The sequence below is a fragment of the Leptodactylus fuscus genome, chromosome 7 (genome assembly GCF_031893055.1).
Source record: "Leptodactylus fuscus isolate aLepFus1 chromosome 7, aLepFus1.hap2, whole genome shotgun sequence".
In the NCBI taxonomy this organism is placed as follows: domain Eukaryota; kingdom Metazoa; phylum Chordata; class Amphibia; order Anura; family Leptodactylidae; genus Leptodactylus; species Leptodactylus fuscus.
The window spans coordinates 83,849,595-83,877,357 of record NC_134271.1 but is presented as its reverse complement, the minus strand read 5'-3'; the positions used below and the strand labels follow the sequence as shown (position 1 = coordinate 83,877,357).

Sequence of the window (27,763 nt, the reverse complement as noted above, 5' to 3'; positions counted from 1 at the left end):
GAAATTTTGTATAGATGTAATAATGAGCACATGTAATGTAAGGTATAATAAAAATGGCACACTGAATAAATTTGGGGTATTTTAGGGCACTGCCTAAATGCATTTTCTCAGAACTAATGTTTTCATCCCTTATACCCCTGCTGGTAAGATCTGAAAGTACATGAAGCATCCATGCAATTCAACAAGCATTGTAGGCTGGCTATTCTAAAATCCATTATTCACAGTGGAGAATTCAACATCCCATTACCACGTAGGAGTCCTGCTCAACAGCTCTGTGTATTCATACAGCAGACTATGAAATACCAGTTAATGCAGAATTACAGGGCATTAAGATATAACATAGTATAATTTTCTTAGTATGGGACCGTAATTTTCCTGTATACAGATGCTGAGTGCATAATGCAGCCACAGAAACTGTAAGTAAAGGTTCATGTGAGGCATTTAATGAGGACAGAAGCTGTTATACAGTCAATGACATGTAATGATACCTAGAAAGTTTAACCCATAATGACCTTGCAGGCTGATACACAGTATATATAGCATTTACCAAGCTCAACATGAGGCATCTGCAGGTAGAAAGACTGCGATGGCAAAGGCATAAGTGAAGTCTGCCATAAAGATCAACTGAAAATGACATGCTTCATGTAATGATCCAGAAGCCGGTATAAATCCAGCTTGTTCTCCTATTTATCTAAATGAATTCAACTGCACATATACAAAGTCTGGACAGTGCCTTCAAATTATCAATGTGAAATTTGATGGTCTTTGTCCATTGGCATCGTTGAAAAAGTTGACTCAACTGCCAACTAAAGCAAAATATTATTGCCTCTGTACATGTTATACATGTTGTACAAGAGATGCACTAAAGACAGTATACAAATAATAAATCAATATTCTACTAGAGAGCAATGGTGAGATCACCAAGAATGAAGTCTGTCCTTTTACTAGAGAACAGCAGTGACATCACTGAGAATGCAGCCTATTCCATTCAGGGCTCGTTTACATCTGTGCCCGGTCTCCGTTCTGCAGGTTTCCGTTTCCTGCACAAAACAGAGGCAGGAGACGGAAACTTGCAGGACTCTTTCATACTCATTCATTTGAATGGGTTTGAAAGCTGTCCGGCCGTGAGTGGCGGTGAGGGTTTTATGCTCACTGCCGTGAAACCGTTTTTTTAATCCGGACACAGAGTCGGACATGCAGTACTCTGTGTCCGGTTTAAAAAAAAACGGTTTTGCAGCGGAGAGCATAAAACGCTCACCGCCGCACCCGGTCTGTGGTTTCCATCTTCTTGCATGCAGAAGACGGAAACCACAGAACGGAGACCCCAACGCAGGTGTGAACCTAGCGTCACTAGAGAACAGTAGTGACATCACTGAGAATGCAGCCTATCTGCACCGGTCTGCGTACCGGCGGTGAGGAGTCAGCAGCTGACTCTTGGTTGTTGTTCATCGGGATAAGGTGAGCAAAGTGCAGGGTTGAGGCGGGACCAGCTGTATGTCCGGGATTCTAGTACTATGCAGGACATGCAGCGGGTCTTGGCTCCACCCCGCACTCGCCTACCAAACTTTGGGCAACTACATTACACGTCACTTGTCCCTGTGACGTGTAATGTAGCTGTAGTGAGGCTGTAGTGAATTTAATAACAGCATTAAGATTGATATCCGTCATCAGTATCCATCTTCATAACAGTGTCTGTCATCAGTAGCCATCTTCATAACCTGAAGAGTTCGTCAGTTTGCACTTTCTCTTGTGTTTTCATATGTACATGATTCTAATCTACACCCCCATGCTTAACCCCACCCCCAACCACAGCCCTTCCCCGCCCCCATCCACACCCCTTCCCACCCCCACCGGGCCATAGAAAAATTGTCTTGGGGACCACTGCACTAGAGAACAGTAGTGACATCACTGAGAATGCAGCCTATCCATTCATTAGAAAGCAGCAGTGACATCACTGACAATGCAGCCTATACATTCACTACAGAACATCAGTGATATCACAAATACCATTGATGCTAAGATGCATTATATTATCTTGCTCTTTTAGTGACTTTCTTGCTTCTGGAGCAGTGACCAGACTCACATAAACTCAACCACAGAGATAACAACACAGCTGTTGCAGACATGGACTCACAAAGGCAGATGGCAGGAATAAGACCCCCAGTTCATAGGACCGGATAAACAGCTGGGTCCCATTCTTCTCCAGAGACCCCCACGCTGCTTTGGAGAGGTTTGCACTGAAAGAAATAAAATAAATGATATAAATGAGACATCACCAACCCTCACAATAGCTCTGAACTCATCAACTGAAGGGGGCTATTACACATCCACGTTTTCACTCGCGTTAGCTCAAGCATTTTTTGTAAACCACACAGGTATTTAGTATTTTTGATCTATGTTAGCTGTGTTTATCGATAGATTTTAAAAAAGGTGTAATAGTACCCTTACACAAAAACCTTCCGAATCTGTTTTACGAATGGTTAGTGCCTATTCAGACATTCATTTTTCTCATCAGTGTGTTGTCCATGCGTCTCACCTACAGCACATGGATGTTACATTCTGTGCGGCCAATCAAAGTTCTTACATTTCTTGCGGATTTATGGTCTGCATGTAAAAAAAAAACTTAAGTGATCACTACTTTTATCTGATTTGTGAATCTGATTCTGAATCTGAATTCTCATCCAACACAACTGTGGATGAGAAAAACGACTGCTATACAGAAAAAAAAAAAAATTGACAAAACGGATACAACATGGACATGCTCATCATGGAATAGGTCCTTAAAATACACATAAAACTTTTAGAATAAAACTTTGTGAAGCATTTGCTCTACTTATCCTGTACAGATTTCCATTGTTTCTTATAAACTAGTCACTGCCAGAGCGGCACAATTCTGTGGGCTTCCTGCTGCCAAAAAGCAGAGAACTGTGGGAGCCCAGATGAAAGTTACTCAGCTATGACAGCAAAGATTACAAGGACTACAATTTGCCCTCAGGTTAGCCTGCAGAATTTCAACTGCAGTTCTGGATGTGACTAGAGTAAAAGACAAGACATAATAAGATCGCTGCAAGAGAACTTTATTCAACATTATATATATGACAGAAGTCAACGTTAAACTAAGCTGTTGAGTAGAAATATATGGTCATACAAAGTGTAAGACACAAGGTATCCTGCGTCACATACAATACCTCTCTAATAAATCATTACTTGTGATCAGGAAAGCCGATAGGCCAGTACTACTGCTACTGGCGTCAGGGGCCCGGCCAAACTTAAAAATGGCGCCGGCAGCAGTCATTGTATGTCTGCCGCATTGCATATCAGCCGCATATGTGTCAGCGAGAGAGGCGGCAGCAGCGAAGCGAGGAGCTGACACAGGTCAGCTCCTCGCTTCAGCCGCATATGTGTCAGCGTCAGCGAGAGAGGCGTCAGTGGTGAAGCGAGGAGCTGACACAGGTCAGCTCGCTTCAGCCGCTGAAGCGAGGAGCTGACCTGTGTCAGCTCCTCACTTCGCCGCTGCCGCCGGCTACCCAGCAGTGTAGACGCGATGTGATGACGTCACATCGCGTCTACAACTGTGCGCCAGTAAGAGAGAGAGGCGCGCAGAGAGCAGCGGGGGAACGAGGAAAAGGTAAGTGTAATGTGGATTATGTGGTGAAACTGGGGGCAGATGAAGGAGAGGATGGCATGACACTGGGGTCAGAGATGGAGGGACATGAATCTGGGGGCAGAGATGGAGGGACATGAATCTGAGGGCAGAGATGGAGGGGACATGAATCTGGGGGCAGAGATGTGGAGACATGAATCTGGGGGCAGAGATGGAGGGACATGAATCTGGGGGCAGAGATGGAGAGGACATGAATCTGGGGGCAGAGATGGAGGGGACATGGATCTGGGGGCAGAGATGGAGGGGACATGAATCTGGGGGCAGAAATGGAGGGGACATGAATCTGGGGGCAGAGATGAGGGGACATGAATCTGGGGGCAGAGATGGGGGGACATGAATCTGGGGGCAGATGAAGGGTGTATATGAAGCTGGGGGAGAGACGGAGGGGGGACATATAATTTACGGGTGACTGTAGGAGGATTATACAGTGTGCGGGCACATGAAAAATTAATGAGTGGGCGGAGTCAACATAACAGTGGGTGGGGCTAAATTTCCCACGGCGCACAAAGCGCGCCGCACATTTTATCCCTCTTTTGGTTCTTCAACAGTTGGGAGGTATGGGTACAGTGGGCAATGGAAAGATGTTAGAGGGTTGACGGGGGGGGGGGGATTGTTGGGACATCAGGTGTGCGGCACTGCGGAGAGGGAACTGGGGCAATAATATATAATATATAAGTTTTTAGCTGGAGAATAATAATGATGTAGGCTATGCTACTAGCATAGCAGCCTGTTTGGGGGTGGGACTTTCACTGTAAAGGAGTATTCACGTTGCGTTTCTGGCCTCCCTTGCCGGGATACGTTGGTAACCAGTCACAATCAGCTCCCCACTTATCCCTGCACGGAGAACTGCAGGCCCCCCTTTTTTTTTTAATGGCCAGTTCTTCGTGCAGGGATAAGTTGACAGCTGATTTTGACTGGTTACCAACATATCCCGGCAAGGGAGGCCAAAAACGCAATGTGAATAAGCCCTGAGGATTTATTAAGAGGGCTCTTATAGATGGTGTTGGCTCTCTATAGGCGCTGTCACACGTAGCAGATTTTACCTGCAAATAGAATCTGATTAAGCCTTGTAATGCTGCTAAATAAAGGGAAATGTAATACAGAATTGGTGTGTCGCAAAATAAGGTCGTTTTAAAATGGCGGGGGGGGCCCAGACACTTAGGCTGTATGGGGCCCCAAAATTCCTGATGGCGGCCCTGCTTGTGATGTCAAAAGGAACGTGCCAGTCTTGCATTCATCCATTTTCTACTGCATTGTTTTAGAACTCAAAGGTCACATGCATTAGGTTCGGTCAATGCACAACACGACATTTAGCACAACATTCTGTCAGGCACAATATAAGGCAATGAAACGCGTTAGGCTCCTGTTCCAGTCGAATCACTATAAAAGTCAGGCTATGACTTCACTGGGATAAAACATGTTCTCCAGCAGCCAGTCCCACTGTGCGAGCTCAGCCTGAAAATAGCCTCAAGGCTTTGGAATCTGCTTTCCCTGAATATTTAAGTGAGGGCCCTCTAATAGACCCCTATGTATCTAAACCAACCTTCCGCTCAGAGGTAGTGAATTTACAGCTCCATATGATGCTATGGAAGTACATTAGTATAGCATTGCATTACCCTCTGCCTCCATGGTTGGAATTGGGATTCTATCATATAAAGATTATTCCTACAGCATATCTGCTATTTTACCAATGACAAACCCTTCACATAAGGAAACAGCAGCAGTAAAAGAATAATTTACATTGGGTCAGATTTATGAAGACGGGTGCTACTAATGCCAGCTTTCATAGTCCGGAGCAGGCAGAGGGTGTACGTCATATATGACAAGGCACATGCCTCCTCATAAATGGGATGGATCGTCTGCTGGATGTGGAAGGGAAATATGCTGGTACACCAGCTCAAAGATTCCCCTCATCATTTATGCAAGATGTCTTGGTCATTTTCAGAGCAAATAGGTCCGTAAGAAACAGATGGGTAAATGAGCAGGGTGGGGTAATATTTTTGAATAGCACAGATGAGTGAATGAGGCTGAGGGTGAATGAGGCTTAACAAGCCAGAGAACAGTCTTAGGCCGGGGCCCGCAGGCCAGAAACTCCACGCTTTTCCCGCGGTGGAAACACTGTGGGAAAAATTGCAGTCTTAAAGTAACTGCAAAGTGGATGGGATTCATGCGAATCCCATGCCCACTTGGCGTTTAAAACCGGCGCAGTTTTGGAAATCGCAGCATGTCATTTATATCTACGGAAACGCAGACGGCATTCCTGTAGATATAATTGTAACAGAAAGTCTGCGGAGTGTTAGGATCACATCTTCCATCTTGTATTCTGTCAGCCATTTTGTAAGCATTTTCTGTTATAAGCTTCATAAGGATGTCTGTTTAAAGTCTAAGAGACCCCTTTAGGGGATAAGGCGTGTGAAATGTTAATGGTTGGGTTATAACTCCTTATCTGTTGTAAGGGTCTCATCTTTGAGGGTGTGTGTAGAATAACCTGTTGACCGTCGGACCAGCATGTGATCATTATCTCTCTTGCTGTGATATACATCTAGAATTAGTGTAAGATGTTGGTTTACACATAAATATTTTAGATTCCATGAGAAAGGTCATCCCAGGTTGGAGTGTAATAATAAGATGCAGACCTTATCCAATAGTCATGTGCCACAGCCTATGTTATAACCAATCATGTCAAGTCCAACCTGCTTTTGTCTGTATAAATATTGACTCCCTGTAACAATAAATCAGAACTCACTTGATACACTATCTGTTAGGAGTATTTAGGTTCTTTACTTTCTATTTTTCTTACCTGGGGAGTTTTTGGCTGCGCAGTGTCTGGGGTGGCATCCTGGCGCTGCGGGGTTGTCCTGTCGTGAGTATTGGTGCACACCTTCTGACTTGCACGTGCGCACTGATGGTAGGCAGCTTTATCTCCTGGTTGATTAGTCTGTCCTCCCATTTGCACCTGGGAGGAGTGGTCTCTACTCTGTATTTAAACCCATGCCTCCCATGGTTCTGTGCTGAGTGTCGCTTTTACAGAGCTAGGCCTTAGCAGGAGGAGTAGGTGGTTATCTTGGATAGAGGAAGTTCCGTGGTTGATTTTTGGGAGGTTTGGGTGAACGAGTTGGTTTGTGTGTTTTCCCTTCTGTGTTCACCAATCCTCCCTCTGTGTATAATTGACTGTGTGAGTGAATTGCCTAATCCTTTGATTTCTACTCAGTTTCCCTGTGTTTGTTTCCTAGTGTAAGGTTCCTTCCCATATTGGTTTGGGGGAATCCTTTCCCATATGTTTCCTGTGTGCTGCTTGTGTTGTTAGTCAGCGCACACCCTTGTCAGTCCCTGTCAGTAGCAGCTTCACTTGTTCGTTAGGGGTGACCCCCTTTAGTCTCCAGTCCCTAGAGATCTTATAGGGCATTCCTTCTCCCACTTCCCTCTAGGCCTACGGAATCAGTGAGAGAGGAGCTGTCGGGGTCAGGCTTAGCCTGAGTACAGCCGACCCACACCCGTGAGGCAGGGACCGGGATAGCTAGCGGGAGTAGTGCAGGGCGAGATTCCCTACTGCTATCCCTTAGCCCCGTTGCAGCTACCTGGACTGACATAACAGTACACTCAGCCGGTAAAAAAAAAAAAAAAAAAAAAAAAAGGTTCGTTTGCATTATGACGGACCTGAAACAGTTGTACCAGGCGGTGCAGCAGATTTCCACTGAGATGGAGGGGATTAAGCTACGAATGGATGCCATCCAAGCTTCTGGCGCATCTCAAGTACAGCAGTTGGCTCAACACACAGCCTCTCAGGTGGAGGGCATACAGAGGCAGGTGAGTAGCGCCCCTGTGGGTCGGCCTCTGGAGCCAAAAGTCAGCTTACCTGAACCCTTCCGAGGTAAGAGGTCAGATTTTTTCCGATTTCAAAAGGACTGTCTTTTGTATTTCCGGCTACGGCCGTTTTCCTCCGGTTCTGAGGTACAGAGAGTTGGGATTATTATTACTTTATTGAGAGATGATCCCCTCATCTGGGCACATTCGTTACCAGCCGACTCAGCTTGCTTACTAACTGTAGAGGCGTTTTTCTCCACAATGGGGTTACTGTATGACGACCCAGACAGGGTACGCACGGCTGAGTATAACCTACGACGTGTGGTGCAAGGGGATCACGCTATAGAGAAATATTGCACAGAGTTTCGTAGGTGGGCAGCAGAAGTACATTGGAATGACCCCGCTCTACTTAGTCAGTTTGAGACAGGGCTCTCGGACCAGGTTAAAGACCATCTAGTTTCTCACCCTGTTCCGGGAGATCTAGATGAGGCCATGCAGCTGGCAATTAGAGTTGGACGGCGCCTCCGGGAGCGTGGAGACAAGAGTCCTGGGGGGCTTAGCCCTCCTCAATTCTCTGTTTTGGGACCAACCCATGCAGATTGGGGCCACTGTGCGAAGTGCAAGACCCAAGAGTGAAGGGTCCCGCACTGTACGCTGTTTTGTGTGTGGAGGGATGGGACATGTAGCAAGGGTATGCCCCTCCAGAGAATGGTTCGCCAAGGAGAGTAATAACCCCAGGTCTATTGAGGGTAAAGGGAGAAAACCTACTAAGGAGGGAGGTGTGCATATTTCCTGTACTCAGACTGCCGGGTTGACCCTTGAAGGATGGGTAAATGGGCAGAAGTGCCGGATTTTGGTTGATTGTGGTTCGGCAGTCAACCTTATTGACTCAGAGTTTTGTGAGCAATTAAGGGTGAGTCCTTTGGTCTTGGAGTCTCAGATACCGGTGTGGGCTATTGATAAGACCCCTCTACAGCAAGCTGTCATCTCCAAACAGGTGGAGGGTTTGGAGTTTATTGTGGGTGGCCACAGGGAAGAGATTGACTTGTTCTTGTTGTCTAAGTTACCAGCACAAGTAGTTTTGGGGTGGCCCTGGCTGAAGCAGCATAACCCTATTATCAACTGGGAGACCGAGTCAGTAGTTTCTTGGGGGCAGGGGTGTAATGGTCGATGTCTGCCCATATCCGTTATGTCTTTGTCTATAGACAATTTGCCTCAAGAAATATGTGAGTTCAGGGAGGTCTTTGAGGAAAGGGCAGCCAAGACATTACCACCACATCGCACCTATGATTGCTCGATTAAATTTATACCTAATGCAGTGTTACCCAAGACAAGGTTGTACAATCTCACTATTCCGGAGAGGGAGGCGCTCAAAGAGTATATTGAGGGGAGTCTAGAGGTGGGGCATATTCGCCCATCTAAGTCCCCAGTAGCAGTGGGGTTTTTCTTTGTAAAGAAGAAAGATGGAGGGTTGCGCCCTTGTTTGGATTTTAGGGAGATTAACAAAATCACGGTGCGGAATCCCTATCCCATCCCGTTGATCTCGGATCTATTTAGCCAGATTACGGGAGCCCGCTGGTTTAGTAAAATAGATTTACGTGGGGCGTATAACTTGCTGAGAATCAAGAAGGGGGATGAGTGGAAAACCGCGTTTAACACACCCCTAGGACACTTTGAGAATCTTGTGATGCCTTTCGGTCTAACCAATGCGCCTGCGTTTTTTCAGAATTTTATTAATGATGTACTAAGTGCCGTCATAGGGAGGGGGGTTGTGGTCTATCTGGACGATATACTCATTTACACCCCGGATTTGGAGACTCATTGGGAGAGAGTGAGAGAGGTTTTAGATCTCCTGAGGGTTAACCAATTAAGTGCTAAGCTGGAGAAATGTGTGTTCGCGGTCAATAAATTATGTTTCCTTGGCTATATCCTATCGGACAAGGGGTTCGAGATGGATCCTGAGAAGGTCAGGGCAGTCTTGGAGTGGCCGCGACCCGGAAACCTAAAGGCGGTCCAACGGTTCTTGGGGTTCTCCAACTATTATCGCCAGTTTATCAAGGGATTTTCTGAGGTTGTGAAACCTATCTCGGACTTGACTAAGAAGGGGGCTGACTGTGCTAAGTGGTCGCCAGAGGCGCTAGCGGCGTTTGAAGAACTGAAGAAGCGATTCTCGTCCGCTCCCATTTTGAGACAGCCGGATGAGAGGTTGGCCTTCCGAGTGGAGGTGGATGCCTCCTCGGTGGGGGTGGGAGCAGTACTTTCTCAGGAGTTCGAGGAGGGTACGCATCCCTGTGCCTTCTTTTCTAAGAAATTCTCTGCCTCTGAACGGAATTATGACATCGGAGATAGGGAACTACTAGCAATAAAACTGGCATTCGAACATTGGCGTCATTTCCTGGAGGGGGCCAGAAGGCCAGTCCAGGTATTTACTGACCACAAGAATTTGATTTATCTTGGGTCGGCGAAGAGATTAAATGCACGGCAGGCCAGATGGGCTCTATTTTTTGCGCGGTTCCATTTTAACGTGACTTATGTGCCGGGTTCAAAGAATGTTAAGGCTGATGCTTTATCCCGGTATATGTCGACCGAGGAGGAACGAGAGGCGCCTGCCACTATTCTTGGGGATGGAGTGGTGGTAGCAGTATTGGGCGCGAAATTGGAGAAGGCCTTGATCGAAGCGCAACACGCTGCACCTTCCAAGATACCTAGAAACAAGCTTTTTGTCCCAACTACTCTCCGACAAAGTCTCCTGAGGGAGTGTCACGAGTCGGTTCTTGCTGGTCACCCGGGGGTTTCAGAGACCATGAGATTGGTGTCTAGGAATTTTTGGTGGCCAGGGTGGAGTAAGGAGGTCTTGCAGTTTGTTCAAAATTGTTCGGTCTGTGCAAGAGCCAAGGCGTCGCATACCCGTCCCCACGGTCTTCTACATCCATTGGAACCTCCTAAGGCACCTTGGACTCATCTGTCTATGGATTTCATCACGGGCCTTCCGGTGTCTAAGGGTTTCACGGTCATTTGGGTAGTCGTTGACCGCTTCACGAAAATGTGCCATTTGATCCCGTTTTCCAGGCTGCCATGTGCCAAGACACTATCTGAGGCGTTTATTAAAGAGATTGTAAGGTTGCATGGTCTTCCTGAGGAGATCGTTTCGGACAGGGGACCGCAATTTGTGGCTAAATTCTGGCGGGCTTTTTGCAGCAGGTTGGGAGTTACACTGTCGTTTTCCTCCGGGTTTCACCCAGAGTCTAACGGACAAACAGAGAGGAAGAATCAGGATGTGGAACAGTTTTTGAGGTGTTTTGTTCGAGAGAACCAGAATAATTGGGCTGCCTTTCTCCCCCTGGCAGAATTTTCCCTAAACAACCATGATTCCAATGCCACAGGTACCACACCTTTTTTTTGCTCCGGTGGTAGACATCCTGTTTTCGGAGTATTTTCTTCCATTTCTTCCCCAGTTCCGGAGGAGGAGCTATTTTCTAAAAAGCTGCAAGGGGTATGGTCCCGTATCTGAGAGAATCTGGTGCGGGCGTCGCACCAGGCTAAGGTCCAGACGGATCGGAAGAGAGGAGAGTTGCAGTTCTTCCCTGGTGAGATGGTTTGGTTGTCCACCAAGAATATCAGGTTGAAGGTTCCTAGCAAGAAGCTGGGTCCCAGGTTTGTGGGTCCTTTTAAGATCATCAAGATGGTAAATGAAGTGGCGGCGCAGCTGCAACTACCTAAAAGGTGGAAGTTAAACCGGGTCTTCCATGTCTCCTTGTTAAAGAAGGCCAAGAAGGGAACGTCTCCAGTTAAGGTTCCACCAGTTTCTGAGTCCGGGGAGTATGAGATATCCCGAGTTCTGGATAGCAAATATGTTCGGGGGAAGCTATGGTATCTGGTGGCATGGAAGGGATACGGTCCTGAGGATAATTCTTGGGTCCTGGAGTCGGATGTGTCAGCTCCCAGACTCGTGGAGAAATTCCACAAGGAGTTCCCGAAGAAGGATGCTCCTAGAGAATCCGGAGTCTTCTCCTTGAGGGGAGGATCCTGTTAGGAGTATTTAGGTTCTTTACTTTCTATTTTTCTTACCTGGGGAGTTTTTGGCTGCGCAGTGTCTGGGGTGGCATCCTGGCGCTGCGGGGTTGTCCTGTCGTGAGTATTGGTGCACACCTTCTGACTTGCACGTGCGCACTGATGGTAGGCAGCTTTATCTCCTGGTTGATTAGTCTGTCCTCCCATTTGCACCTGGGAGGAGTGGTCTCTACTCTGTATTTAAACCCATGCCTCCCATGGTTCTGTGCTGAGTGTCGCTTTTACAGAGCTAGGCCTTAGCAGGAGGAGTAGGTGATTATCTTGGATAGAGGAAGTTCCGTGGTTGGTTTTTGGGAGGTTTGGGTGAACGAGTTGGTTTGTGTGTTTTCCCTTCTGTGTTCACCAATCCTCCCTCTGTGTATAATTGACTGTGTGAGTGAATTGCCTTATCCTTTGATTTCTACTCAGTTTCCCTGTGTTTGTTTCCTAGTGTATGGTTCCTTCCCATATTGGTTTGGGGGAATCCTTTCCCACATTTTTCCTGTGTGCTGCTTGTGTTGTTAGTCAGCGCACACCCTTGTCAGTCCCTGTCAGTAGCAGCTTCACTTGTTCGTTAGGGGTGACCCCCTTTAGTCTCCAGTCCCTAGAGGTCTTATAGGGCATTCCTTCTCCCACTTCCCTCTAGGCCTACGGAATCAGTGAGAGAGGAGCTGTCGGGGTCAGGCTTAGCCTGAGTACAGCCGACCCACACCCGTGAGGCAGGGACCGGGATAGCTAGCGGGAGTAGTGCAGGGCGAGATTCCCTACTGCTATCCCTTAGCCCCATTGCAGCTACCTGGACTGACATAACACTATCAGCTGCATGTGTGTGTGTGTGGTTCTCCAGGCCCAATGGGTGGTAGCCCATCTAGGCCTGTTAATTATTTAATTTGGAGCTCTGCAACATACTATGAGGACTCTTTAATGTCCCCTACAAATTGGCGCTTCCAACGTGTGGCTTGAGAAATAAGGAGACGGTTTGCTGATCCCTCGGACGACCAGTGATTACAGAAGTTCCTGGGACCACAGATCCAACAAAAGTCAGCGCTGCAGGTAAGAACTTTTTTCTTACCAATCCGATCTGTGTTTCTAAGGACTTTGTTTTCCTGTCCGAGTGTGAGGTAAACACATATGTTCCTTATACAGATATCTCAAGTTTTTTGCAAAGAACCTAAGAGTAGTATGTTGTATGGGTGTTGCTAGATAGAAACTTGGGCTAAAATCTGTTGTGGTTGTGCATTCATTGTATTCATTTGTGTTCTGTGGAAAGTAAGTAGTCACGTGACAAAGGGACATAGTGATTCCTAAAAACCCTCCATCTGACCTTGATTAGTCACTTTTGATTTAGATACAGTAGTATCTTGGAAAAAAGGGCAAGAAAAAGGCAGAAAAATCCTCTAAACTGATCTTGAAAGTCTCCATTGAATAGCAATTTGGGGCAGGAAGAGACAGTGTGTAGTAGGAAAGCACGCAGAACAGAATGGGAGGAGTGCAAAGTCAGCCAGTATGGAAATCGGCCCAAGAGATAGTTAAAGAAAGAGCAGGGAAGAGAGCAGTTGGAAGAGGATGCAATAAACTGTTGAAGAAAGCAAAATGTAGTGCAAATGGAGTGTTAAACAGCAGCCATTGGGAAAGATTTGCCTCTCAATACAGAGGCTGGGTTCAGGATCAAAAATTAAGTAAAATGTTGAAAAATTGGACGCAGGTAAGCAGGGAAATAGAAAGGGAGGGGTATAGAAATAAGGAACATGAGGGAGTCATGTATTATGCCCCCCCTGAGAAAAACCCATCTCCCTATGAGCAAAACTCTGCACCATCTGCTCCAGGTAATCCTGATGGATGGACATGTGGTCAGGAAAGAGCCTGTAAATCAAAATGGCGGCATAGTGAAGCCCCTGCCTTATTACAAGCTGCCAAGGGCCTTGAGTTAGATCACAGGTCTGAGAAGGAGAAAAAGGTATTGCTTGCCTTCAATAATAAAAATTCTGGCCAGAGAACTCGCAACAGACAAGGAGGCAAACAAAAACACAATTACAAGTGTTATCACTGTAGGAAGCCAGGCCATTTTAGGAAGGACTGTAGGTCTCTAAAAGCTAGAAACCCCCCAGCTCAGGGCACTGACCAATGTGCCAACACCCCTCAATGAGGAGTTGGCAACCCTGTACCAGTCCTCCCTGCAAAAACATCAGAAGAAGGTGTGGCAATAATACATAAAACAAAGGGGAGGTATTGGGGGAAGAAATCCCCTTCTTAGTGGATACAGGGGCTGCCATTTCTGTTGTTAAAGGATACCACATACCTTATGAGCTGAGGACTGATAAATCTCAATCTTGTGTTGGATTAGGAGGAAAAAGAATCATTTTAAAAGACACAGTGCCACTCAATCTGAAACTTAGAGGGCAAAATGTTGTCACCAAATTGCTTGTTAGTGACGATGTGCCAACATCTCTTAGTGGTACTGAGGTGTTAACGGTGTTTGGTGCAAATATAAAATTTGATCTTAGTGGGGAGGTACAAGTGGAAACATCAGCTACTACCATTGATGAATTTTATATGCTGGCTGTCTCATTGTCTGAGTCATTTCCTGTTTCTGTACTAACTAAGGAGGAATCCACCCAGCTTTCCCAGGTACCAGATAAATTCACAATGAGTGTCAGGCCCCTCCCCCACCTCCTATTGTCCTCTGTATATCCACAGCAGAGGTATCATGTTATACAGGTTTGGTAGGAGTCAGCAAGAAGGGGGAAGGGGAGACAGCAGGTGGCTAAGTTGTCAGCTATAAGTGAGATTGTAACAATGTAACATCATTGGTATAATGTATGGAGAATTAGGAATATATGGTTTAATAATAAGTGAACTGTATAGTGTAAGCTGTTTCTAACCAGTATTTGACTTTGTGTAAGATTATTGTGATGTGTTACAGTGGTAAAAACTTTGATTGGAATCTTGTAAAGTAAAGTGTCAAAAAGTCTTGCAGTCAGCCCTCAAGGCAAATCTCAGATATAATGTAAGAGTTTCTGAGCATCTGTAGCAACTAGATGAGTGGGGTCTGCCATGGAAATATTCGAAGACTGCACAGAAATATTAATATGTAATGTTGGTATCAGTATTGGCTGTTTAAATCATATTTAATGTCTTTAGAATTGGATTAATGTCATAAATTTTAGATAATCATTATGTTTATTTTCCAGTGATATACACATTGAGGAGAAGACGAAGGCATCTAAATCACATGTTTTGTTTATTTTTCTTCAATATTGAGCTGTGCAGGAATTATAACTAACCCTGTGATTACTTGTAGGGAAAAAAAAAAAGAATAAGATGATATCACTGTACAAAATATATGAAAACTTGACAAGTTCTTTATGACTTAATGGATGTGTGTTGTCTGGAGCTCCAGTGTGAAGGTTGCATGTATGTATGAAGTGAATGGGCCCATAGGTGTTACATGTATTTGCTATATGCACATGCTCTGTTTGTTCATGTTTATATTGTTACATTTTTAGTCTCCACAGGGAGCAGATGAAGAAATTGAATGCTGATAGTCCCACAGAGGGTGGTGACAAGTATATATGAGTTCCTTTCCATCGTTGAAAATATATATATATATACAGTATATATGTCTTCTGATGAATATGAGATGTACTTGATATACCATGTACATGTACTAGGTACTCGGTGTTTATTGGTTATGAGTTTATACTATAAACCCATGAATGTTAACAATCGGGAATTATTTTGTGAAAAAGTTGTATCTAATACTTGTAAAATGTTATTGGTCATTTCTATTCAGATTGATCCTTCTGATATGGGATTAGGAACCATAAAGGGGTAGGCAATGCATGTGAGCTATCTTAATATGTACACGCAGGTAAAGATAAATCATAGTTTTGCAAAACAAAAGTGGTATTTCTGCGGCATTGTTTGCTACAAGGTGATAGACATCTGACTAAGTAGATCAGAAGGCACTCGAATATCTGCTCTGTAATGTGTTTTTGTGTATAAATTCTTGTTATGACGGGGGAGGGGGGGAGATAGATTGATCCCTTAAAGTTTTGCCTTCTCTGCTGATATATTTTGAGCATTTAATGAATTAGTTGTAATTCTGGAATAATTAGAAGTTGTAGAGAATTGAATTTACTTAGGATTGTATAAATAAGTCTGAATACAGGTTCGGCAAGTTTTAGCCAGCCAGCCACTTACAATGGCTGTACCCTTAGACTACAGTGTCTTAATTAGTGTCTTAATTAGGTCTCAAAAGTTCTATTGTATATCTGCTGAGGGCAAATAGAGTATTGTATTGTCCTGTATAGCTTAAAAGTGAGACACTGGAAATCTAATTAGACAAAAGTAGTGATAGCAAAAACCACCAGTGTATGAAAAAGATTAGACAAATGTTTTATGGGAGATTAAGTGAATATTATTGTGATATGTTGATAATTCTAATTTTTTATTCTTTGTGCCACAGATAGACAGACATGAACCTGATGTGTTTTCCTCTATCAGAACGGTGGTAAGGCAATCCTCACACAGATAGACAGATGTCATATTTTTTTGGCAATGATAGAGCAACATGGAATTTGCTCTACAATCCTCCTCAAAATATCTCATTTCAGCGTTATTTGACTTTTGAATCCTGCAACTCTTTTACCAGTAGGAGTTCATGATTCAAAAGGGGGGAGTAGATAATGAGATATTTAGTAGATGAGATATTTTTTAAACTCCCTCTCAGAAGAGGCGGCTTCAGTCATGTCACTGATGCCCCATTGGAGAATCCTGACTATGAGATGTTTGTGCACGGTTCCAGGTACCTAACAGAAAAAGGCAAATTTGAATACAGGGTATGCTGTAGTCATTATACATGACACCATAGTATAAGAAGCCCTTCCACCACACATGTCAGTATAAGAGGCTGACCTTATAGAAGCCTGATAGCACAGCAAACATTTACACTGACTCCAGGTATGCGTTTGGCATTGCACATGGTTATGGTCCAATATGGAGGTCCGGGAACTTCCTGATGGCACAGGGCAAGCCAATTAAGAATGGAAACTTAGTAAGTCAGTTGAGATATGGCCATATTGCTCCCTAAGCAGTTGGCAATTGTAAAAGTCAGAGCTCACACAAAGGGAAGAGACCCTGAGAGTATTGGAAATAAAAAGGCTGATTAAGCAGCGGCACTACTGCCATGGAAGGGTCTCAACCAGGTGAGACATTGACCTAGCAGACCCCAAGGGGCTGTACTCTAAGGTGACTGGTGCCAGAGAATGTGAAGGAATGTGAAAATGGGGGATAAATCAGTGTACCCCCAAATGGCTGGTTTGGCCCACGGTAAGGTGCATGCCTCTTGAAATGCCATGGAGTCACTAGTGGGTAAACTATAGTTTGCCTCAGGGTTTGGAAGGGCTGCAGGGAATCACGTAAAAGCATGTCACATAGGTGCTCTACACAATCCAGGGCAGGTAGTTAAGACACATCGCATGCACACCAGAATCCCTGTATCCATTACATACAATTGCCTGAATCTGAATGTACAAATATGTGTTGGTCTGTGTGGATTTTGTTCTCAGGTTGGATCAGCCGAGCAACGACACAGGTAACTGCCAAGAAATTGATATCTGAGCTTGTGTGTAGATTGGGGATACCTGAGATGATAGAGTCTGATAGAGGGACACATTTCACAGGTGAAATAATGAATAAAATAATGTATGTATTTCGGATTAAGCAGAGTTCATGAAAAGTGAAAAGTTTCTTTGAGTAGAAGTAGCCATGTGTGACCCGGTGAGCGGAGGATGGGCGGCTGCAGGATTTAGTATCACTACTGACAGATATATATGTGAGCCTGCATGGCATGTCGTAAATGAAAAGTGTCTTTGAGCCAGGCCCAGAGCCCTTGTACCTGCTCCAGGGATTGCAGGATAACTATATGCTATAACTATAACTTTAGTAACTACAAAAGGTGAGACGGTATAAGTACGTGCTTGTGTGTATAGTGGTATCTCTTCAGGATGGCCTGGGGCATATCTGGTGAAGAAAGCCATCACAAGTGGGCTGCAGATACTGAAGATGTAGTGTGTCACTTGTATTTGTATCTTCTGTAAGGTATCTTCCTGATAGAAGAATTGGTTTTAGCCCATAGCAAACTTTCTTTGGGTCAGCCCCTAGGTTAGAGTTGTATTATGGTGTACTGACTGACTATGTGATGTCTTGGCAAAAACATCTGACTAATGTATAGTTTTGAGTTTTCTCCTCCCTCTCAGATTTTAAGTTAAGTGGATGGGACCTATATATTTGAACCAAGAGATTGATGACACATGAGAAATCCTCTTGAACCAAGATTTGATGATTCACTCCAAGTGCTGCTAACTACTAATACTTCTATGAAACTTGACGGAAAGCCTAATTGTATCCATGCTTCACATTACAAAGAAGTCTCTACACACAGCGATGAAGATTCTCCTGATGTTACTGTTATAGATTATTCTGGCGATAAGCCTGCATAGAACATTTGACGATGAGTGGGACAATAAGTTTTTTTTCTTTAAACATCATATGATCTTGAACGAAGATCTGAATGTGTCAGACTGTAGGATATGTCCTCATAGCCCCATATTAGCCTCAGTCATGTTATATAGCTGTTTTCATAACACAACAGGAAGTAATGATACATAGTATACGCAAGTGAATGTATAATCTTATGTTTATGTGTTTGAAAAATACAAAGCAGACTGAAAATAACAGGCCAGAACTATGATTGAGATTAATTTGGAATACAGGAACATATGAGGGGAATCTGGAAAGGTCCAACAGTAGATGTTAAGTCACTGAAGTACCTAAATATGAATTCCTGTATCCAATTATCTCAAAATGGGGGAACTGTTAGGATCACATCTTCCATCTTGTATTCTGTCAGCCATTTTGTAAGCATTTTCTGTTATAAGCTTCATAAGGATGTCTGTTTAAAGTCTAAGAGACCCCTTTAGGGGATAAGGTGTGTGGAATGTTAATGGTTGGGTTATAACTCCTTATCTGTTGTAAGGGTCTCATCTTTGAGGGTGTGTGTAGAATAACCTGTTGACCGTCGGACCAGCATGTGATCATTATCTCTCTTGCTGTGATATACATCTAGAATTAGTGTAAGATGTTGGTTTACACATAAATATTTTAGATTCCATGAGAAAGGTCATCCCAGGTTGGAGTGTAATAATAAGATGCAGACCTTATCCAATAGTCATGTGCCACAGCTTATGTTATAACCAATCATGTCAAGTCCAACCTGCTTTTGTCTGTATAAATATTGACTCCCTGTAACAATAAATCAGAACTCACTTGATACACTATCAGCTGCATGTGTGTGTGTGTGGTTCTCCAGGCCCAATGGGTGGTAGCCCATCTAGGCCTGTTAATTATTTAATTTGGAGCTCTGCAACATACTATGAGGACTCTTTAATGTCCCCTACAGGAGGAAAACTCCGCAAACTTTCTGTTCAAAGCGCTACGGGAAGAACAGCGATGTGATGTGGGGCCTAAGCCTTAAAGTGGTTTTAGCTAAAATACTGCTTACCTATCCTAGAGATAGGTCACTAATATCAAAGCTGTGTGGGTCACTGATCAGCTGTTTCCAGCCGCTGATATACAGAGAATGAAGCAGGAAGTAGACAGCTCTCTTCTCTATGTAGCTAGGTACTTCAGATCAGCTTCTATTTATATAAATGGGAGCTAACCTGCAGTGTCTCAGATCTACCACTACACCAAGAACAGAGCTATCTGCTTCCTGCTTCATTATCTGTGCATCAGGTGCAACAGATGATTGGTGTGGGTGCTGGGTGTCAGAACTCCACAAGTATGATATTAGTGACCTATCCTTAGGATAGATCATCAATATTTGTAGTGCAGAAAACACCTTTAATAGAGATATAATGTATATAAAGACCCACATTGGCAGTAAACTGCAGCTTAACTTCAGCATATTATTTAAAGGGGTTGTCGGGGATAAAATAATATTTTAAAACTAAACCCCCTTCCCCCCCACCTACTTTATGAATTACTTTTACTACCAAAAATGTATATTTAACATTATCGCTGGGGCAGTCACGTGACCACCGCAGGTACATATTCAGTGTATCCTGTGATGACCTGTTTGACTGCTTCCGAAAACGGAGCGTCAATACTTACCTCCCTTCCTGCCAGAAACTCCAGGCATTGGCGATGGGTGCGCAGTGACTGTGACACTTGGGCATGTGCAATAGAGTTCCCCAGCAGTTGAAGTATTGGGCATGCGCGAGCTACATGGCAACATCACGAAGATGTCTATTGGTCCGTACATGTGCAATAAATCAGAATCGCCAGCTAGGGGTGCCGTTGGCATCTAGGGATGCAGGGTCCTTTGGGTTCTAAAGGACGGTAGCGATCTTTAAGCTGCTTCTGGCATCTAAATGGGGGGGGGGGCAGGAGTCTTTTGGGTGCTGCTGTTATCTGAGGGGACAAGGGAAACAGGGAGGAGAGGGGAATGTGTTAGAAGGGAGAGGATCAGTGTGTGAGAGAAGGAGGAGAAATGAGGTATCATGGAACTTGTACGAAACAAAGCAGAGGAAGTTATGGATGTAAACAAATGCAGAAGATGCTACAAGCTCAGAACCCCAGAAATCAACACACTGCTAAAGGTATTTGGTGGCATTTATGAACCTACTAGCTGGTACCCGCGACTTCGTCTGCGGTGATTGTAGAAGTGGGTATATACAGGCATGGGTAAGGTTTTCGCAGTGTGTATAAGGTATGGGATATGAAATGTAAGTTTGTATCTTGTTTTTGCTGTAATTCAGACAATACATGAGACTTTTGTGTTGAAGTTAATTTGTATTTGAGCTGCTATACGGTGTTGTGAGAAACTTTACATAGTGACTTTGGGACAGAAGTATTTGAAGTTCCCGCCGATGGCATTTTTTGATTTTCGTTTTTGACTCCCCTCCCTGTAAACCCCATAACATTTTTATTTCTCCGCTCCGAGCCATATGAGGTCTTAATTTTTCCTGGGACAAATTTTTCTTCATGATGCCACCATTATTTATTCTATATAATGTACTGGGAAGCAGGGAAAAAATTCAGAATGGGGTGGATTTGAAGAAAAAATGCATTTCTGCGACTTTCTTATGGGCTTTGGTTTTACGGTGTTCACTGTGCAACCAAAATGACATGTCCCCTGTATTCTGTGTTTCCTTACGATTCTGGGGATACCAAATTTATATGGTTTTATTTACATTTTGACCCCTTAAAAAAAATCCAAAACTGTGTTTAAAATTTTTTTTTTTGAAAAGTCGCCATATTCCGACAGCCGTAACTTTTTTATACGTGCGTGTACGGGGATGTATAGGGCGTCTTTTTTTGCGGGACCGGGTGTACTTTGTAATTCTACCATTTTCGGGAAATGTTATTGCTTTGATCACTTTTTATTCAAATTTTTATCAGAATCAAAACAGTGGAAAAAAACAGCAGTTTGGCACTTTTGACCATTTTTCCCGCTACAGCGTTTACCGAACAGGAAAAATATTTGTGTAGCTTTGTAGAACGGGCGATTTTGGACGCGGGGATACCTAACATGTATGTGTTTCACAGTTTTTAAGTACTTTTATATGTGTTCTAGGGAAAAGGGGGTGATTTGAATTTTTAATCCTTTTTAATTTTTTTTAAATATTTTAACTTTTTTTATTTTTTATTTTTTGCATTTTTTAGACCGCCTAGGGGTATTCACATGGGTGGGGGGTGTCGCGGATTGTCAGAGCGGTGGGGGTCGGCAAACATGGCTGCTCCGGAGCGTTAAAGAGAGCCTCCTGGGGTATCGTTAAGGTGAGGGGCAAAGTGGTAAAGTATATGTATATGTGATTGTGTGGGGTGAGGGGCTAAGCTGTAGAGGACAATATGAATTTTGTGGCTTGCTATGGTCCAAAGTGTGTGAGATTGCAGAGATGGTGGTGTGAGTTTGGGTTTTGTGGGGGTCCTGGCACAAACGTATGTGCGCTATTGTGACGAAAAGTAGCCTATTGTTTAATCGGGTTTATTAACTATGTGGAAAATTTCAGCCGAATCGGTCGAGCGGTTTTTCCGTGATTGAGGAACAAACATCCGAACATGCAAACATCCAAACACACAAACCCACACACTCACAAACTTTCACATTTATAATATTAATAGGATTAATAGCACTAACAGACCTTTTTTGAAAAATGATTTTTTTTTTGCCCGGAAAACCCCTTTCCAGTCCATTCTGCGCTGCAATGTGGATGTAGCAGAGCCATGATCATCTGCAGTTTCTCATAGAACTACAATACATTGGGAAAGATTTATTGAACTGTCTAAAAGCAAAACTGTCGTAGTTGTCCATGGCAACCAATCACAATGCAGCTTTCATTTTTTTTATGGCCATACAAAATTTAAGTTGCACTGCGATAGGTTCCTATGGCCAAATAAGACAGTTTTACTTTTAGATGGTTTTAATAAATCTGCCCACTCACAATGCAATAAACAGTTATACCAACACATTCAGCACTGCTACATCTGTATAATTCATCATATATAATATTATATTATGAGCTCCTGATGGAAAATCATCTACAGGAGATGAATTTAAACTTCTGTGTTCACATCAGGACCTGTGAAAACCCGAATACTTCTTACAGCTTGAGTTTGGTACAACTGTATCCAGTATAGACAATTGCGTGTGAGCCAAACAGTCTGGAATTCACATTAAAAGGGTTAGTTGGGTTGTAACATTATTAGATTGGTGGGGATTTGACATCAGGGACCCCCCGCAGACTGAACAACTCCTCGTATTGCTGACATACCACAGATCTCCTGTACTGTAACCTATCTTGTGTTATACAATGCTTTCAGTCATTGGCGCAGATTTATGAAAACTCTTTTTTACTGGTTACAAGGAGAATCAAAGAGTTTTTCTTTTATACAGTTTGTTAAAATTGTTCAATTGACTGCTAGCAAAGATCTTAAAAACTATGAGGAATTGTTTCAGAAGCCGGTCTAAGAAAAAGATAGCTGAAGTGATTTGCACCAAATTTAATGCAAAGAACCTCACATGAGTGTCCCCTTAAGAGACTCACATGAAGGCTTGACTTCTGCCTGATAATGTGACACATTGCAGCAAACACAAGAATATGGAGGTGTGGAATTTGTCTATCGCCTGCAATAAATACAGAAGGAATAGAGAGCGAGTTAATGGTGAAGGCTGGGGGGAGGGGCACATGCTCAATCATATTCTTGGGTTGGTAGGTAGAAAAAAGCGAAGGATCTGAGGACGGGAAATGTAACGTCGTAACCAAATATTGTTACCATGATACATGATTGCCGAATACCGATGCGCCTCAAGGACTTCAAGACAAGGAATATTTTAGATCACAACAAATGGGCTGTTACCATAGTACCAAGATGGAGAAATACACTTCATTGCATTCAGGAGGAAAATTGTTTAAAGGGCAACCCCAGGACACATGGTGATAATTCAGTTTTGTTTCTCATTCAAGTTCATTTTGCCTCAGCACACTCCCCATCTCCCAAAGCTTTACTTTACCTTGAGTCCTGCATTTCAGAAACATTTTAATAATTCATTCAGATAATCCTATAGTAAATCTGTTCCTGGGAAAGCTGGGTAGCAATAAATATTATCAAAACTCCTACAAGGATTGTCATCCATTAAGACAAGAATATCAAACCTTCTTCAAGGGAGGTGAGTGGTCAGATTAGACAAATTTCACGAGGAAGCTAAAGATGTTTATATCAGATATTATTATTATTCTCTCACCGGGTCTCAGCTGTTTGGACATTTCATTACTTCTCTTTATTGCTTTCAAAGGAATTCTCCGGATGATCATGGATATCTGCAGCAACATGCTTTTAAGAGCCGCCGCCACCGCCGTACCAGATGAAAGCCTGTAATAAAGGCTGTGACGGGAGCGGGGGAGGTCAGAGGGCACAATCTCCATCTTAATGGACTCTGTTTTTCCTTTGCACATCAACACCACATTAAAAAAAATCTAATTTCTTGGTTACATCTGTCTATAGGAAAGCTGAGTGATAACCAATACAGCTCCAATAAGGTTTTTCACTCAACTGTCTCAAACTTTTTTCTTGGCAGATTTGCTTACTTCTCTCCTAACTACTGAACTGTCCCAGATTCAGTATGAAGCCAGGAAGATTTATCATGCAGTATTCTAAGAAAGCTGGGTGATACCTTAATCTAGGTAACATAGGAAAATCATATTGTAAAACAAGAGTCTGTGAATATAGAAGTTGTTCTTTGTGGCATAGTAAACTGGATGCTTTGGGGGCCACAAAGTCTATAAAGGTCAGAGAGGATATGCAAAGATACAAAATAATGTGCATTCCCCAAATATATAGAGTGAAAATGTAGATCCATTGGAGTAACACAGAGCACATAAAGGTGTCATCAATGGAGGCGGGCTCAGACAAAACATATATATAATGTACTAGTAACACTGAACTGGATAAACTATTCATAAAAAACCCAGTCCCTGACATTAAAGCCTGCCGAGTCCCATAGATGTCGGCTATGGCTCAATTACACCCTCCGCCCACCTGAGGTCGGCACTGATGCCGGAGTCTCGATATAATCAGCTGCTTGTTGCTAAGAAACCCACGCAGCATTCCATGTGCTCCCATTAATTGCCATGAAGCATTGTATTCCATTGTACAAAGACAAATACAGAAAAATCCTTTAAAAGGGACGGAACTCATAAAGGAAGTTCTGAGGACCATAAATTGGATTGTCACTGGTCTTATGATCTTACATTTGAGGAAAGAATTCACTTCACCATTGACCCTAAATAAGTGTTTATAGAAACATTGAAGGCCATATCGACATATATCACATTCCTTATCCTGTACTGATCCTGAGTTACATCCTGTATTATACTCCAGAGCTGCACTCACTATTCCGGTGGTACAGTCATGTTATACACTAGCCTCTTTGTCTGTGTGTTGTTGGCATCGATGATCCGCCTATATTCAGAAAATTGCTGCCGTTGATGGTTTGCCTGCTCCAGTGTTTCAACAACTCTCAAGCTGTACTGTTGCTGAACTTGTTCCTCACACCGTGCCTATGATTGTTCCGGCATCTCAGCAGCTCGCTGGGATGCCATATAATGAGCTTATTGTTGGCGTCAATGATCCGCCTGCTCCAGCGTTTTGGCAGCTCTTAAGCTGTCCTGCAGCTGAAGCTGCACCTCGCGCAGTGCCTGTGATTGTTCCGGCATCTCAGCAGATTGCTGGGAAGCCATATAATGAGTGTGTTGTTGGCATGGACAATCCACATGCTTCGCCGTTTCAGCAGCTCTTAAACCAAGCTGCCGCTGAACTTGTTCCTCACACCGTGCCTGTGATTGTTCCGGCATCTCAGCAGCTCGCTGGGACGCCATATAATGAGTGTGTTGTTGGCGTTGATGCCCCCCCTGAGCTCCGCTTGAGGAGAACTCAGTTAACCTCTGGCTACCTTCATAGCTCTCGTTGTTTTAGAATTTTGTGACAAATTAGATTTTTTTTTTCCCAACATGTTTAAAATTAGCAAACTGCCAATTTGGATTAAAGGTGTTTTCCCATCCAGTGTGTCAGCACTGCGTGAAACAGATCATATAATATGCAAATGCTTGTACACAATGGACTGAAGGTTAGCTGTGTGTTTACATAGAGAGATATCAGCTTTATCAGCCTGTTGACAAGAGCAGTATAATATAGTATGTGAATATAACTTCATAACAGTCGTGAAGCCATGTCATTAACCGGGATAAAAAGTAGCTTATGTCTTAATCGAGGTTACAAGCTATCTATGTGCCAAATTTCATTCAAATCTGTTCAGCCGTTTTTGCATGATTGAGGATTGAGTAACATACATCCAAACACACAAACAGCCAAACCCACAAACTTTCACATTTATAATATTAGTAGGATATATCTCATTCTTTATCCTGTAATGACCCTGAGTTACATCATGAATTATACTCCAGAGCTGCACTCACTATTCTGCTAGTGAGTCACAGTATACATACATCACATTCTTTATCTTGTAATGACCCTGAGTTATATCCTGTATTGTACTCCAGAGCTGGACCCAGTATTCTGCTGGTGAGTCACAGCGTACATACGTCACATTCTTTATCGTGCTGAGGTACATCTTGTATTATACCCCAAAATTGCACTCACTTATTCTGTTGTTAAGCCTGAAACATAAGCCAGTCCCTGAATGGCATAGATTTCAGTTCTCACGCATGGCACTTCTTAATAATTCTGGTACATCTCGTGTTGTTTGCTACGCCAATCTTAATTCATTCCCTCCCCTGTGTACATATATTTCTAACTTATTTATTTTAAAATTAGATTTTTATTGAGGAAAGGGAAATTTTCAATATATAAAACAGTAACAAATAAAAGAAAAATCTGCAAAGTTCCGAACATTAAAGTCTTGCATACAAGGTCAATGCAACAAAATGCAAACTGGGTGTGAAGACACCACACAAATAATCAAATAAAGTAAGACCAGAAAATCGGTTATACACACGAAGCTTAGATAACAGGAACCGCAGTAAAACATAGATAACAAAGGAAGACAGAAGCTCGGGAAAGGGAAGAAGAAAGAAACACCAAAGGGGAGGGAGACGGGAGAAAAGGAAAATAAAACAGGACAACAACAAAAAGAAACAAGAAAATCAAACATATTCAAGAACAGTATACCTGGGTACAATACCAAAAATATATGGATAACAGCAAATATAGAAAACGAAGCCACCTGGGCAGTTAACAAATTTAACAAGTTTAAGGGGTCCCCACGGGATCAACCTGAGATCGCAAGGAAGAATAGGCCTTACTAGCTTCCATATACGAGATCCAAAGGGACCACTGGGTGCGAAATTTGGAGTAGGTATGGTTCTTGTTGGCCAACATACGTTCCAGAGTACACGCTAAATCAACATGATGGATTAACTCAGCTACAGTCAAACAAAGAGCGGACTTCCACTGACGAGCGATCATAGCCCAAGCCGCTAGCACAATTTGCCCTAGAGCAACCTGCGACCCCAAGGGGAAGCTACCAGAATCCAAAAAGCATAAGGCAAGACTAGGGGTGGGACGTATGTCAAGACCAACTAAAGTGGACATGAATTGAAACACAGCCGTCCAAAAGGCTAAAATGCACACCACAAATGCAGGAAAGAACCTACTTGCCCGCAACCCCTCCAGCAGAGGTTCGAACAGGAGGGGTCTATATGGGCCAATTGGCTTGGGGTCCGGTACCATCGCAACATTATTTTCAAGGCCGTTTCCCAGTGAGCAGCCCCCCTAGAGACCCGTTTGACAAAACCACTTGCTTCGTACCAATCCGTCAGAGGAATGGTCTTGTCAAGATCCGTTTCCCAACGGCGCAGATGACAAGGCTTAACCTGCCCAGAGGGAACAGAGAGAAAGTTATAAAACGCAGACAAGCCACCTGTAGCCGGGGAGGATCTATTCCACAGCTGTAAAGCAAGTCTAGGGAAGGTTAATCTAGAGGGCTCATAGGATTGGAAAAAATGCCGCAGTTGTAAGTATTTTAAAAAGTCTGCTCTAGGGAGGTGGAACTCTTCCTGTAGTATAGAGAACGATTTAAGCCCATCTTCAGAATAAAGTTGAGCCACTTTGTAGAGGCCTCTAGAGACCCACCCACAATGTCGCAGTTGGGGGAGAAAAGAAGTCATGTACAGCAGGGGTAATTTCGACAATGGAGCCAAGTCCTCTCTGGAAGTATACGACAAGAAATAGCGCCAAGCAATCACAGAAGCCCTAATACTCAACAAAAGAAAGGGTGAAGGGAAGGGGGCCAGATCTCTAGGGCGCAGAGTACTCATAAGCGGGGCATCCAATAGGCTTTCCTCAATCGCAGCCCACCGCCATTTAGAGGTCGCATCCCAACCAGGGAAAGGTCTCAGACAAAAAACCAGAAGAAAGCACACGAGACGACGGATGAGAATAAAGAGCTAGTATAGCAGACTTGAAGACAGGGCCCATTCCAAACTTATCTAAGAGGCTATCAAGATAATCCCAGTGAACCCTGTCAAAGGCCTTCTCGGCGTCCAGAGCCAAAAGCAAAGAAGGAACACCATCCCTTTAGGCTTTCTGGATAAGATCTATGAACCGTCGCGTGCCGTCCGGGGCCTGCCTCCCAAACACGAATCCTACCTGATCAGGGTCGAT

General features: G+C 43.6%; 2 protein-coding genes across 5 annotated transcripts in view; both read right to left on the bottom strand.

The window, feature by feature from the left end:
• The window catches only part of TTC8 (tetratricopeptide repeat domain 8), a 485,821-nt gene that overhangs the window by 133,030 nt on the left and 325,028 nt on the right, over positions 1 to 27,763 (bottom strand). The gene's annotated exons all lie outside the window — the stretch shown is intronic.
• The window catches only part of TDP1 (tyrosyl-DNA phosphodiesterase 1), a 69,458-nt gene that overhangs the window by 7,308 nt on the left and 34,387 nt on the right, over positions 1 to 27,763 (bottom strand). Inside the window, exon 14 of the mRNA XM_075280671.1 lies at positions 2,135 to 2,237. Within this exon, the coding sequence (XP_075136772.1) occupies positions 2,135 to 2,237 (103 nt within the window). The remainder of the gene's footprint in view (positions 1 to 2,134; positions 2,238 to 27,763) is intronic.